General features: G+C 39.3%; 1 protein-coding gene across 2 annotated transcripts in view; it reads left to right on the top strand.

The window, feature by feature from the left end:
- LOC117529734 (leucine-rich repeat-containing protein 75B-like) overlaps positions 1–3,140 on the top strand; it is a 78,594-nt gene extending 75,454 nt beyond the window's left edge. For both annotated transcript variants that reach the window (XM_034192590.1, XM_034192588.1), the window contains one exon: positions 2,460–3,140. In XM_034192590.1, the coding sequence (XP_034048481.1) occupies positions 2,460–3,042 (583 nt within the window). In that variant the 3' untranslated portion in view covers positions 3,043–3,140. The remainder of the gene's footprint in view (positions 1–2,459) is intronic.
- The last annotated feature ends 12,814 nt before the right edge of the window (positions 3,141–15,954 follow it).

Here is a 15,954-nt window from a genome sequence, read left to right as displayed (position 1 = left end):
CTTCCAGACAGACTGCAGCGGGAAAGAAACAGATTTGAGGATAATCCTCGTTATGCCTGAGGAAGCAGAGGGACATCCAGGATGGACTGAGACAGTGACGGGATAAACGTCTAAAACCGCACATTTTAGCCTCATTTGTCAGCTTTTTTTATTTTTTATAACCTGCTTTCCACCTCCTTTCTCCTTGTTTGTTTGGCAGGTGTCTTCAGTCAGATTACTTCAGCAGAAATAAGGGGATTTATCCGGTGCTGCAGAGCATTACCATAGTCACCATAGGTGCATTACAATACTCCGGCTTTTAAATGAGTTTTAAAAATCTCTTTAAAGTAACATTTTTATAAAGAATAAAGCTGTGATGCATGCCTTTACTCTTCCACACTAAAAAAAAGAAAGGAACAAAAGGCAAACTGGATGAACTTCATTCAGCTTTGTGTACGATTTCCATCCAATAAATATATTTGTGGCCCAAACTCAAAGTATATACATACAATATAATTTATTTTATTGAGTTGGACCAACGTATACTTATTGGGTGAAAATCATGTCAAAAGTTCATCCAATGTGTGCATTCATTCATTTTCCTCTAGGTGTAATCTCAAGGTTCTTCTATGCTCATGATAATTCCAGAATGCACTGGGTTGAGGCAGAGAGCTCGTTCTACCAGAAAATGTATTTCTCGTTTGAATTTTCTTGCTATGAGGCAAGCTCCTCTTTGAGTATTTTTCCTTCCAATGATGTGTCCTTGTCCTAATTTCATGTTGCATGTTAAAAACGTAGTTTGCCTGATTTGGGAACTAGAAATCATTGGTATCTCATTATTTTGCAGTAATTGTCAGAGCATTTGTGTCTGATCATTGTGCAACAGTGCAAGTTCAACTTTCCAAAAAACAAACAAAAACATTTACATGGTCCATATGGTCTCTATTGACATTCACCTTTGATCCAAAGTTCTTACCTGCGATCCTGATTGCTGAACTTTGATCGTGATGACTGACCCTTGTGTCTCATCAGTTCTCTTTGATCCTATAAACTTTGATTCTGATCAGTAGCCTTTGAACCTCATCACAGAGCTTTGATCCTGATCTGTGATCCTGATTACTCACCTTTGATCTGATTGTTGTTCTTTAGGTCTTACGTTGGAGCCTGAAAATGAAGTTTGAGTCTGATATTTGATCCTGATCACTTTGATCCTGATTGTTTGCCTTTGATCCTGGTCAGTGAGCTTTCATCCTGACCACCATCCTGATTGTTTCTCTTTGATCCTGATCTGTAATCCTGTTTTCTCAGCTTTGATTCTAATCACTGACCTTTGATTCTTCACAGAGAATCTGATTGTTGAACTTGAAGCCTCATCAAAACGCCAACATCAAACTCAAAGGATTGAAGAATAAAGCAATGAAGATCAAACATTAGATATCAAAGACCAAATCCACACCAAAATTTAAAAAGTTCTTCCTTGGAAAAAGACCTACAGTATCTCTCCACTGTATTTCATAGAAACCTGCCCACAAACCTTTCCAATATCCTGTTGAAAATCAGACAAATAACCTCTTCAGTGGAGGTAATAATGATCCATTTCTTCAACACGTTACAAAAATAATAATCTAAAAAATTCACAATTTCTACTTTTTTTAAACGCTTTTCCATCATCTGCACTGTTCTCATTCAAAGTGCTTTGAACTAGCATGTATTACAGAATTGGGACACAGCTCAGATGTAAAGGGAACACCTGATTGCTACTTTTAATCACATTTGGAATTATGCAAATTGCCGCATCGGCTCATAAACACATTTTCAAAATGATGCTGAGGAATTGCTTTACTGTGTTTGTTGGATTCTTTTTGTGCTTTCCCATAACATTTCCAAAAGAAGTGGTTTGATTCTGGAACATGAGGGATGTTTCTTAAAATAACTTTTCTGAATGGCACATGTCCCAAAGGGGACACGTCAAAACGCTGTGACGTATTTGTACCTGACTGGTCTCAACAGGAGGACAATGTGTTTGTTTTTTTCGCCGTGGTTTTCCAAATACGGATTTATTTATTTGTGTGTGGTTGAAGTCATGCTTGTCTGGCACAGACTTTCAGATGAGTCTGTGGGAAAAGAAGTGGCAACTGAAACCGCAACCATCTGGTCCTTTATGGTGGACGACATTCATCCCAGGAGACAGACTTTGTTGCTTGAAGCTGCAGAGACACATTTAAATGCAAATTCTGTCTTTACGTTATTGATTGCTTACGCGCTCCAGAATGTGCCGGCTCATTTTTAATTTTTTGCACAGTCTGCAGTTGCTGTAGTTGCAGAGTGATGTGCCACCACATTACAGTGGACTTAAAAAATCAATACCAGTGGTATTGTTAAGTACCTGCTGGAGCTGAAAGATTTGCTCACTTGTTGGTTCAGGGTTCCAACTTTTAAACAAGAACTGAATGTTTGCTTTTGTCTTCTTTGTGCAACAGCCTGAAAACCACCCTGAAGAAAAAACTGTCCAACGACATCGTCAACCTGGCCGGGATCCCTCTGTCTGGCCGAGACATCCACCGCGTGGCCTTCCACCTCCAGAGTAGCAGTGACGCTGTGTCTGCGGTGGACCTGAGCTTCACTGAGCTGCAGGACGAGAGCCTCCGCTTGCTGCTTCCGTTCCTCAGCTGTCTGCCCAAACTGACTGTACTCGCCGTGAATGGCAACCGACTGACGGTCGCCATCCTGAAAGACCTGACAGATGCCATCAAGGACCCTAAGAAGTTTCCCAGCCTTGCCTGGGTGGACCTGGGCAACAATGTGGATATCTTCACCGTGCCGCAGCCGCTGCTAGTGGCCTTGCGGCGCCGCTTCGGTTTGCGCAGCAGCTTGCCCACTATTTATGAGTACAATGAGGCGCGGGCGCTTGGCGGCTACAACCCCAGCATGGAGACATCTGTGGAGGAGCCCAGTCTGTATGAGGAGGCTGAGCTAGATGGAGGAGAAGGTGATGAAGAGGAGGAGGACAGGTTGGAGCTTCAAACCTGGGGCCTTGGAGAGGAAAGCTACTGTGGGAGGTGATGGCCTGCAGACTGGCAGCTCCTTATAGTTGGTTCTTTGTGCTTGCCTCACCTTAAATATCTCCTCGTGTTTCATTGTGACAGAAGGCTCTTCCTAGGGGTTTGTGGGTGGTGCAACTCCAAAATAAATCTGCACTCTGAACACATGGAGCTCAGTATTAGCAAAGTGATCTCAACCGATCTGTGTTTGTACAGAAATTCAGGTTACGTTTACATTATCAGCTAAAATGTTCACTTGGATCGAACAGAAACATTTCTGGGTTTTTGGTGTGTTTGTTTGTTTGTTTGTTTGTTTTTTGCCAGTTTGTGATGTTTCATGTCCTGACAAAGTGTTCCATTAAAGCACCACAATTAACAAAGTACAACCTGAAACCATATACAAAGTACAAAAAGTTACTCGCAGATGTACACAAATTGTACACTGTACAAAAGTTAGCGCATTTATGTAAAGTTCAAGACTGTTGTAACTCATGCCAAACACAAAAATGTTGCGACGCTCACAAAATTTGTTTTGCCACAACAAAATTAACACTGTACTAATGTGACTTTCGAGACAAAAGGGCGATTAAATGTATTTGCTGGTTTAATCACTTGCTGGCTCTGTTGTGCTTTTGCACCTTACAGCGTCTGCCGCCGGCTGCTGTCGCTCTGATAAAGCAGCTGAGGGTTCATAGTGCCTTGCACAGAACGGCAGTGGTGGTCGTGGGGGGGGGGGTGATGCTTATCTTGATCCTCACACCTATGTTTTCCCAGCAGGTGTGAATTTGAACGAGATCGACCTCTCACTTTGCTGCAGCTGCAGAGGAAAAACCAAAGAAGTAAAAAATAATATATCATTTTGAAAATGGGCCATCTTTATTTTAACTTTATAAATAAACTGAAGCATTCTCACAGTTTTCATCAGGAATTATTTAAAACTAACAGAAGCTTATATTTTAAGAAAAAGTGAGAATTGAGGTTATAAATGCGGAGATGCTGCTGAGCTCATTAGAACGCTCAGACACAGATGGTGATGAGTGGATCTATTTTTTTCTCTCTGTAGCTGCATCGGGGAGAAGCCCCAGATAAAATTTGTCCAGTGGTGGTTTATGGATGAATCTATTTATGAAAACAGCAAATGAGTACACCTTGTAAAGGCATGCACAGTGACCACAGTTCTGTTTTTCGTGTGTCACATCAGTAAAGTCCTGCAGATCTTTGTGACTCTTTTTGATGTGCATTTTGTTTCTTTTGGTCCTTATTTTAACTGGCATGCCTGTTACTGTCAACACAAGAGCCCAGAAACGGGGAGCATGTTTCCATTAATATCCTTCGAAATTTGATTGTGTGTGTGGTTTCTTTTTTTTTTTTTTATACCTACACTCCAGCCCAAATTTTATCAAAAGTCAAAGTCCAAAGTGTCTTATTGTCTCCCTAAGGAGAAATTTGCCTTGGACAGGGTCCTGCTACACAACAACACATCCAGTTCATAGCATCTATACATTAAAAACAACAACACAGTAAGCAAAGGATAAAATATAAATACACACATTATTAACATCTTTGTGCAAATTCCGCAATACATCCCCTTATGCTATCTTCCCTGAACTATCTTCTGATTTATGAGCTTCACTGATAATAGAATAATGAATGTTTATATCGATTTATCATGTGCTCATTTTATTATTCATCAAACTCTATTTATTTTGTTAATATTAATAAATGCAAAGCTTGGTGGGCTGGTGAATCACAGCATGTTGTGCATCTGACTACCTTTATTGTAGAAATAAACTGTTTATTCATTTGCACTTTAAAGCTGTACAGCCTCTCAAAATTCACCAATTTGACAAAAATGTAGTTTCTACTGAAATCCAGCATTATAATATTGGTTTATTTTTGTATCTTGTTGCAAAATTACAGCCACATTTAATAACATACAGTATTTATCTGGGGAATTCCATTGAAATATTGTCTTTTCCTTCTCACGGTGTCCTGCAGATGGACTACAGTTGGACACAAGTGTCCGGATAAGATAAGATAAGATGAACTTCATTTATCCCAAGGAAATTATTTCACCAGAGTACAGTAACAGTAAACACTGAACAATGTTTTGTTTTTTACAATAAGTACGACAAATTTACGCTGAATATGTCTGAATAGCTATGTAGTTAGCTATATAGCTATATAGTTAATAGCTATATAGTTATGTTGTATTCATCCTGCAGAAGGGGTTGGAGTTGTACAGTCTGATTGCCACAGGTAGGAAAGACCTCCTGGCGTTCTGTAGAGCACCTCATGGTCTCAGTCTATGGCTGAGCCTGAAGGTGCGCTGACAGGACATCAGTGTGGCATGCAGAGGGTGGGAGGTGTTGTCCAGGATGCTGAGCAGCTTCCTCAGCATCCTCCTCTCTGACACGTCCACCACAGACTCCAGCTCAACCCCCAGGACAGAGCCAGCTCTCCTGATGAGTTTGCTGAATTTGTTTGTGTCAGCTGCCTTCAGCCTGCTGCCTCAGCACCACTACAGCGTAGAAGATGATGCTGGAGACCACCTAGTGATAAAACATCTGCAACATATTTCTGCAGACATCGAAAGATCTGAGCCTCCTGAGGAAGTACAGTCAACTCTGACCTTCCTTATACACAGCATCTGTCCTCACAGTCCAGCCCAGTTTGCATGCATGAGGCTTTGAGGTTACTTGTGACCTGACCCACTTGCTTGATGCATTTTCCTGGAGCGTGCACGTAAGATGTCTTGTAAATCACTTCAGAGGTGTTAATCTAGTGTAAACAGTGTTTTTAGATTTAGAAGTGTTTATTTCTCACTGCCTTTTACAGGATACATGAGAAACACATTAGGTTTACACAAAAATAAGGTGTTTCAAAGCGTTTTTCGGAATCTTGGTTTATTTTGTTTGAGCGAGCAGCCAGCTGATGTCACACTGCCTTTCTTTGACCTGACTGACAGTCGCTGTGTCCTTCCCGTCATCCCTTGCGAAGCTTGGTGAAGCCCTCACATATTCAGTGACTTTCCTTTTTGCTAAAGCTTATAGTTAGGACTGGATCAGGTGACCGTGAACCATCCCTTAGTTATGCTGCTATAGACTTAGACTGCTGGGGGGTTCCCATGATGCACTGAGTGTTTCTTTCTCTTTTTGCTCTGTATGCACCACTCTGCATTTAATCATTAGTGATCGATCTCTGCTCCCCTCCACAGCATGTCTTTTTCCTGGTTCTCTCCCTCAGCCCCAACCAGTCCCAGCAGAAGACTGCCCCTCCCTGAGCCTGGTTCTGCTGGAGTTTTCTTCCTGTTAAAAGGGAGTTTTTCCTTCCCACTGTCGCCAAGTGCTTGCTCACAGGGGGTCGTTTTGACAGTTGGGGTTTTTCTGTAATTATTGTATGGCTTTGCCTTGCAATATGAAGCACCTTGGGGCAACTGTTTGTTTGTGATTTGGCGCTATATAAATGAAATTGATTTGATTTGATTTTGATTGATCTATGGTGTCGCTACTAAATGTAGGTCATGGCATCTGATCACTTGAATTTCTGCCCATCGGGGGTCGAAATTCTAAATAGCTTTATAGCTTAATTTTGATCACAATATTATGATTTTGATCACAATATTATGAATACCTTATTTAAATGCTAAGGAATATAATTACATTTGCCAAAGAAAATTCGTTTTATGACTTAAATCTTAAAAAACTGAGGCCATACAGCTTTAATGGCGGCTTGGTCCCTGAATAAATAAATAAAAAAAAAATCTTACATTGTCAACCACCCAGTGTGACATCATGTGTAAATTATCTCTCACACAAATGACAATAATGCGAAAGGCTTTATAGCATCATGATACAGAAAGTGATGTTTGCCTGCTGTAATTTCAGAAATAAAGATGACTTCGTTATTTCACAATGTATCAACCTTTGTTTGCTTATTTGTTGAGATTTGTTGAAGTTTTGCACCTCTGAAAAGGTGTTAAACATGGTCATCAAGATGCATATCAAGTTAGGTGGAAATCAGTCAAAGAACATGGAAGGAGGAGGGGAACAAACAGAGAAATACATGAATTATAGTTCATACTGTACATTTAAAATAAATGTGGGCCATCTTGACCCTGAACAAGAACTACTGTACAACTGGACACATTAGATTGTAACTTTCTAGCTTAAAAAAAGAAAGAAGGAAAATCCATTTTAAATGACCTGCCAGGTTCTGAACCCACAACCTTTGTGTTTTAATGTAGCTGGTGACCCAGCAGAGTTACAACACACTTTATCCAGTTTAATACGTTAATAGAGCCAGACGATAATTACACTCGTGCTGTAACTGACACTGCAGGGACAAATTAGAGACATTGCTGATGACCCCAGCATTTTGTCAGCATTTAATCTTGTGTGTGTGGTTGAGAACGGAGGCCTGTATGAACGTGTCACTGCAGAATATCAACAGCCTGCTGACTTCTAGCCGCTCTGCTCGCAATGCATCTTTAGGGGGACAGCTTCTTCTTCACCCTGCTTAAAATAATATTAATAATCCGACAGACTGAGTATCACATAACAGAAAATCTTTCTGCAATATGCATCTGATGCTGACATACACACAGTAGACATTTAACAGTTCACTGGCTACCGGAGGACATTCTGCAGATGTTCATCCAATGGCTGCAGCTCCTCTGCACATTATCATTGTAAACAAAATTACACAGTTTCAACTTTTTTGAATAGAAGCAGAATATGGTGTTATACGACATTTACATGTATGTTTCCATACACCTCATGTCTGCACTGAACATTTAATTAAAGGGATAAAATTCAAGCGCTAACCTTCTGTCAACTTAAATGTGACTAAAGCAGCGGTTCCTTGAAGGGCCACTTGAGGCAGACTCCAACAGTGAGTTATTCCACCTATAGGGGAGCAGATAAGTTTGATTTTGGGTCAGAATAGTTCACTTGGTGATACAAGCATCGGATTTGACAAAGTTGCTCCAATCTTTGTAAAATGTGATTATTGGTTGCGTTAATAGGAATAGTAATAGGAAATAGGAATAGTTTCCACCATGTGTCATGCTCAATTGTCACATTACAGGGTAACATATGTCACATGCAGGGGCGTAGGTTTGCATATGGACCATAGGGACAAGTCACAACCAATATTTTGGGATGGCAAAATAGTCCCTACCAATATTTAGCATTTTTGTTTATATAACAAAATCATTCACTATTTTTTTGCGAACTCGATACTATAATTTTAGTCGTCACGTTTTGTGTTTTCGACGTGCCAGAATGACAGGGTTACCCATGGTGCAATTTCATTGGCTCACGTTCTTCTCACATGGATGTAAACAAAGCGCAACTCGTGGTAGGCAGTGCTTCATTTGTAAAGTGGGAGGTCCCGGAGCGCAGAGGATGGGTGGCTCCGGTGCAGTGTTGCCAGATGTACGATAATTATCGTATTTGTACGATAGTTTTGCCATCTGTACGATCTATAATGGGAAAAAACCCAATATGTACGATAATTTCAGTTGGTTGCCCAAACACACATCTCTCTCTGACACCCAAGAATCATTTTGCAGGCGTTGCACTCAGGCGGCATCAAAGACACACCACACACAGGGCTGCTGCTGGCTTTGGGCTGCCGGGACAGTCATTTGAAAGCCCGCCCCCTCTCATACAAAGTAATGAGTTCCCATCCAATCTCTGCAGGACAGGAAGATTCCCCAACCAACATCTTTTTTTTTTTCGAAACTGTATTTCAACAAATGCAACAACAAACGAACAAAACACAAGAGCAAAGAGATATACAAGAAAAATAAAAAAAAAGTTAAAGTTCCTTATGGAGGTGTCAACATTTTTCTGTGTTCAACAAAATCTGCACAAGTGGCATCGGATGACGACAGCGACCTCGAGGTTGAATTCGACTCTTTCTAGTCTGGTAATTAACACGTTTGTGTTACTTCACAGTCTTGCTTGTGCATTTGCGTTCTTTTTGTGCCATAGTTTCCCCATTACTATAATTACTGTTTAAAAATGTGACATAAAATTCTTTGTAAATTAAAAAAAACGCTAAAATAGCTACGTTGTATGCGTTTTGTTTGTGTACGATAATTTCTCCCAAAATACGATAATTTTGAGGTTTTGGTACGATAGTTTCATATTTCATATCTGGCAACACTGCTCCGGTGCAGAAAAACAAGAAGGGCGGGGGGGAGGGGTTGCGAACAATGCTGTGCGCCACACTTAAAATAAACTGCACACACCTTCACAAATGACACTAACACCCTGCCTTTTCCTCAAAAAATACTACATTTATGTTTGCTGTCTGTCTATGTACTTTTCTGTCACTTTTGCGCTCTTTTTCATACTTTTCCCTCGTTTCAAAAGTCACCGAACGCACTTTACCGTAATATATGCAACATATAGCACACTGTTGGAAAGCACGGGTTCTTGGCTTGCTGTCAGTGTTGAAATTTTTCAGAGTGAGGGCTTACATGAGAACTTACGGTAATGAGAATCAGCGGCGCACTAGTGTGAAACTTCCGTGTTTTTCCTCTGCGTTATGACATCACAGGCTTACGTTTACCGTAATACACCATATATATCATTGGAAATCCCTTTTTTTTTTTTTTTTGGCAAATTAGGTTGCCAGATACCTACAACTGCATTATTGATGAAGAGAATAGATTATACATCTTGTTTGCAAAAACTTTTTTTTTTTTTTTTTTTGTTAGCTCCACAAGTATTTTTTTATTTTGTTGTCTTGTTCTCTCAGGTGTAGGCCTATAGAATAGATTCGTGATTTTGGGTGCAATTTTGTTATTTAAGCTATTTGTTTGTTTGCCTACACACTTAATATTGTAAATAAAGTGTTAAATTATTCAGCATTATGTCGTCATATGTTATGTATTATGCTGTACTTGTGCATCTAATGGTATGAGTGGGTTAGGGGGTGATGGTGGTGAGCAGGGGGGCCGGGGGGGGGTGGTATTGTCCCTACCAAAGCTGAGACCAAACCTACGCCCTTGGTCACATGCAATAGCATCCAATGTACGTCGACATTGTTTGACATGTACTTGCAAATCAAGCATTCAACACAGTCAAAACTATTCCATTTATTAATCCTATTAGCTCAACCAATAATTTGCACCACCTTTTACCAAAATTGGAGTAAGTTTAACTTTTGACTCCTGTACAAATTGAAATTGACCTTTGTCACCATTCATGCTGTTTTTACCCCATAACTCCATAACATTCAGTCATAGATAGTCCAAACTATACCTTTTTGGAATCTTTGTGATCAGACGCATAATGTCGTATAGATTTCAATATGACTGGAGCATTTTAAAATTTTGACCCCTGTGTAATTCTTCATTGACCCCTACCTGGCCGCCATATTGGATTTTCAAGTGGCCTGCACTTTTTTCTCAAACACTGATTTATGAAGAACATTCATGCCCAATTTGATGCTTGTATGACCAAGTGAAGGATTGTTTCAGTTATCTGCTGCACTACTAGAAGCATATTATCCCTTTGTGGTCCAGGGGTATTTAATGCATTTTTTAAAAAATTCTTCAAATCATTATTGAAAACGCACCCTTAATCATATAGACAAGCTGTTTTTTTTCTGAGCTGCACCATCTGTTACAGTTTGTAGAGATATTTTAAAACTCAAATGTTACTTTGCATGTAAAATAACAGCCATCATCCACAGAACATCTGAAAAGCCAAAGGATGTGTGTGGTTAAAGCTTATAGGTTAGAACACAGTGTACATCTGCTCCCAGGGAAGACGGAATGCTTCCCTTACTACATTTTTCTTTTTTTCTTTCTTTTTTTTTTTTTTTTTTTGTAGTTTCACACTGAAATCCTCAATAATTCCCCTTTAATGACAGCAGCTTTATAGATCATGAGACAGGTTTAGTGCAAATTTACAAGCCTCTACAATATTCTTGTGTACTTTTTTTAATAAGTGTAATTAGTTCATTTTTTGCATCTGACTTTGTGGGATAAAATTCACTGACACCATTGTGTACTTTGTAACTTTGATTTGAAAATAATTATATTAAATTTAGTCATCTTTATAGTACTGTTTTCCAACTACAGGTGCATAGTGTTATGTAGACTTATTAAAACAGAAGAAGCAATGATAATAAATTTATTTTTATAGCACTTTCAGTGCATTTTTATTATACCAATGGCAAATGACAAATTTGCACAACTATCAAATAAAATAGAAGTTAAACCGTCATTGAACAGCTGGTAGCTTTTATATTGTTGGATTTGTATTTTCTAAGATACGAACACATTATAGTTGCATTACACAAGGTATCTGCAAAATAGACGTGTCACAAATGTTGTTACATTTTTCTCATAAAGCTGAACAATCATTAAAAACATGTTATAGTGAAAGTGGCCCAGCTAGAGCCCAGACCTGAATCCATCTGAAGATCTCTGGAGAGATCCGAAAATGGCTGTGCACCGACGCTCCCCATCCAACCTGATGGAGCCTGAGAGGTGCTGCAAAGAGGAATGGACAAAACTGCCAAACGATAGGCGCACCAAGCTTGTTGCATCATATTCAAGAAGACTTGAGGCTGTAATTGCTAAAGTAAGTAAAGTATTGAGCAAAGGGTGTGAATACTTATGTACATGTGATTTCCTAGTTTTTTTTTTTTTTAATAAATTTGCAAATTAAAAAAAAAAACTTTCTCCACACTCTAAAAACTGTTGTTGTGCGCTACTTTTTTTTTTTTTTTTTTTTTTTTGTGAAACATTTTTACACTTAAAAATATTGAGTATATTAAAAACTGAAATTGTTTAAATATACTTGATGATCTTGGGAAAACTTAAGTAAAAATAGTAAGTATATTAGGCTTTTCCAAATATTCTGAATGAAATTTGCCAAACTAATTAAGTATATTTCAAAAAATATAATTTGTTAAGCAAATGCTAATTCATTTCAATGAGATGAACTCAAATAATAAATGTAAAGTTAAGATGAAATTAACTGTTAAATTTTTCGGCATTTCATTTGGTATATCCAACTCAAACAATCAATTGAATGTGTTTCAGAGATTTTATTAAGTCAGTATAGCTATTTCTTACTGTGATATGTACAACGCCACTGAATTACTTTTTAGAGTTGTCATTATGGGGTGTTGTGAGTAGAATTTTGACAAGAAAAAATTAATTTGTTCCATTTTAGAATAAAGCTGAACCATAACAAAATGTGGATAAAGGGAAGCGCTGTGAATACTTTCCAGGTGCACGGTACGCTGGAAAACAATGTGGAAAAATCTATCAGATTGAGTCAAATGAATTAAAAGTTCATAAATGTATTAAAATTCGTTCTGACAACTATTTTGTTGAGTGTTATCAGTTGGAGGGAGCCAAAAGTACAGGTTATAAATATTTCACACTGTCTGCGGACTCCAGCAGTTTGAAACAAAAAAGTCACTTGTGGTGCAGAAATATGATGAAACACTCATTCTGCAGTTTAGAGTCCTCTCCACAGCACTCTTCACAGCTTCATGCTGGGTTCTGGCTCCTTTTTTGTTGTTGTTGTTGTTGTTTTTGTCCACAAACACTCCTGGCACATGTGTAAGCTCAGTAAAAGTGATGCAGTTTTCAATTCTTGTCACAGATTTGCTTTTTTCCTGCAGTGTTTGTGTCCCTGTCCTCTGAGGAGATATCTGCTGATTGGCTCCAGCATAAAAGGCATCTGAGTCAAGTTGGGATTCTTCAAAGTCCACAATCCACTTTATGTATTTGTTAAATAATTGTTTTGAAATGCTTCACCTTGTGTTTTTTCATCCATTAGCTAAGACTTCAAGCTGGATGTAACAAATGTGGGGCTTTGTTTAAATGATAATTTTATTTCCCCCCCCCCACTTGAGTGCATTCAGCAGAGTTGGATTGCAGTGTTTTTGCTAAATAGGCCATGGGAGGAGACCAGGGGACTATTTCAGGAAGGACATTCAACAAAGTCTGAGTCTGTCGCTGAAACCGGAGTTGATTTTTTTACTCTGAGGTTTTGGTTCCAGAACAGTCATTCTCACGCTCTCATCTTCAACAGCTTACTTCAATTAATGGTCACGAGGGGGCTGGAGCCTATCCTAGCAGTCATAGGGCATTAGGCAGGGTTCACCCTGGACAGGACGCCAGTCTGTGGCAGGGCCACATATAGACACATTCTCACCTAGGATCAATTTAAAGTTTCCAATCCACCTAAAATGCATGTTTTTGGACGTGGGAGGAAGCCAGAGCACCCAGAGGCTGCAGGCCACATGTGGGAATTGATCCCATGACCTTGTTGGTGTGAGGCAACAGTGCTAACCACTAATCCACTAATAATATAATTATTGTAAAGTATATAATGTGAATGTGTTTGTTTGTCTATATGTGGCCCTGCAACAGACCGGGGTCCTGTCCCGGGTGCTCCCCACCTTACACCCTAAAACCGCTGGGAGAGGATCCAGCCCCCCATGACCCTTGATTGGAGTAAGCGGGTATAAAATTTCTCACCAATCATATGTGTTTGTTATAAATTTTTATTTTATCCATTTATTAATTAACAAACAAAAAAACTCATAAAGGGTAGGAAATGCATGTTTTTAGTATGTTTTATCAGATTAGTCCCTTTTTAACCACTAGACCGTCACCTCCCCTCATACATAACCTCAACGTAATATCAAACAATGTCAGTGCAAAATTTGTTTTGACCTTAAAGCACACAATCATTTCACATACCTGTCCTACTAGGGGTGTTGTGGATTAGTGGTTAGCGCTATTGCTTCACAGCAAGTAGTTTCTGTGAGGAGTATATGTTTTTTGCATGGGTGCTCTGGTTTTCTCCCACATCCAAAGACATGCAGGTCTGTTGAATTGTAGACTTTAACTTGACAGTGAGTGTGAATGTGTTTGTCTATATGTGGTTCTGTGACAGACTGGTGCCCTGTCCAGGGTGCACCCCGTCTCACACCCTAAGACTTCTGGGAGAGGCTCCAACACCCCGTGACCCTTGATTGGAATAAGCAGGTATAAAAAAATATATGAATATAATCTGCCACCTCAAAGGTTACAACTTTTGATGGATTGCCTTTTTTGATAGTGTTGGGAAACTTTAAAACATGCTGTTCCTGTTATGCATCGCTGCTTATCTTACAGAGCAGCATCTGAAAAATGTTTCAGAGACATCTGTGTGATCTGACCAGTTTGTCAAAACACGTCAGGTTGCATAATTTAACATTTTTTCAACATTTTCTAAGGAACATGATGTCGATCCACAACAGCCTGGTGTAAAACCTCCTCGGAAGGAGAAGAAAATGTAAAGGAATTTTCTTACAGAGATGATAATATAATTATCATAAGAAAAGTGCTACCTTGGTAATGTCACAGTCTCAAATTCTCAACATCCCTTGTGATACATAGGGGTGGACAGAAAGGCCTGAATTGGAACACACACACACACACACACACACAGAAGTCTGATGGGAATCATTTTTATATTCTGAATATACTGTGATTATTTTTAAGAGAGATCAGCATTCAACCCACCAGTTCTTGCCGATACCCAAAACTTCCAAGAGAAAATGAAACCTATTGGATAAAAGCAAAACCTCTGCACAATCCAGCATTTTACTTAATCTCTGCTGGAATTTGTAATATTTAAACAAATTAAATGAACAAATAGAGGCAAGGAAATACAACCCCAATTCCAATGAAGTTGGGATATCGTATAAAATGTAAATAAAAACAGTATACAATGATTTGCAAATCCTCTACAACCTACAGTAGTGTTCAGAATAATAGTAGTGCTATGTGACTAAAAAGATTAATCCAGGTTTTGCGTATATTTCTTATTGTTACATGGGAAACAAGGTACCAGTAGATTCAGTAGATTCTCACAAATCCAACAAGAACAAGCATTCATGATATGAAATTGGGCTATTAGTAAAAAAAAAAAAAAAGTAGAAAAGGGGGTGTTCACAATAATAGTAGTGTAGCATTCAGTCAGTGAGTTTGTCAGTTTTGTGGAACAAACAGGTGTGAATCAGGTGTCCCCTATTTAAGGATGAAGCTAGCACCTGTTGAACATGCTTTTCTCTTTGAAAGCCTGAGGAAAATGGGACGTTCAAGACGTTCAGAAGAACAGCGTAGTTTGATTAAAAAGTTGAGTGGAGAGGGGAAAACTTATACGCAGGTGCAAAAAAATTAGGCTGTTCATCTACAATGATCTCAAATGCTTTAAAATGGACAAAAAAACAGAGATGTGTGGAAGAAAACAGACAACAACCATCAAAATGGATAGAAGAATAACCATCATCATCATCAATTCATCAATTTTTTTATATAGCGCCAAATCACAACAAACAGTTGCCCCAAGGCGCTTTATATTGTAAGGCAAGGCCATACAATAATTACATAAAAACCCCAACGGTCAAAATGACCCCCTGTGAGCAAGCACTTGGCGACAGTGGGAAGGAAAAACTCCCTTTTAACAGGAAGAAACCTCCAGCAGAACCAGGCTCAGGGAGGGGCAGTCTTCTGCTGGGACTGGTTGGGGCTGAGGGAGAGAACCAGGAAAAAGACATGCTGTGGAGGGGAGCAGAGATCGATCACTAATGATTAAATGCAGAGTGGTGCATACAGAGCAAAAAGAGAAAGAAACAGTGCATCATGGGAACCCCCCAGCAGTCTAAGTCTATAGCAGCATAACTAAGGGATGGTTCAGGGTCACCTGATCCAGCCCTAACTATAAGCTTTAGCAAAAAGGAAAGTTTTAAGCCTAATCTTAAAAGTAGAGAGGGTGTCTGTCTCCCTGATCCGAATTGGGAACTGGTTCCACAGGAGAGGAGCCTGAAAGCTGAAGGCTCTGCCTCCCATTCTACTCTTACAAACCCTAGGAACTACAAGTAAGCCTGCAGTCTGAGAGCG

This window comes from Thalassophryne amazonica, chromosome 17 (assembly GCF_902500255.1).
Source record: "Thalassophryne amazonica chromosome 17, fThaAma1.1, whole genome shotgun sequence".
NCBI lineage: Eukaryota > Metazoa > Chordata > Actinopteri > Batrachoidiformes > Batrachoididae > Thalassophryne > Thalassophryne amazonica.
This window is presented reverse-complemented; position numbering and strand designations above follow the sequence as displayed.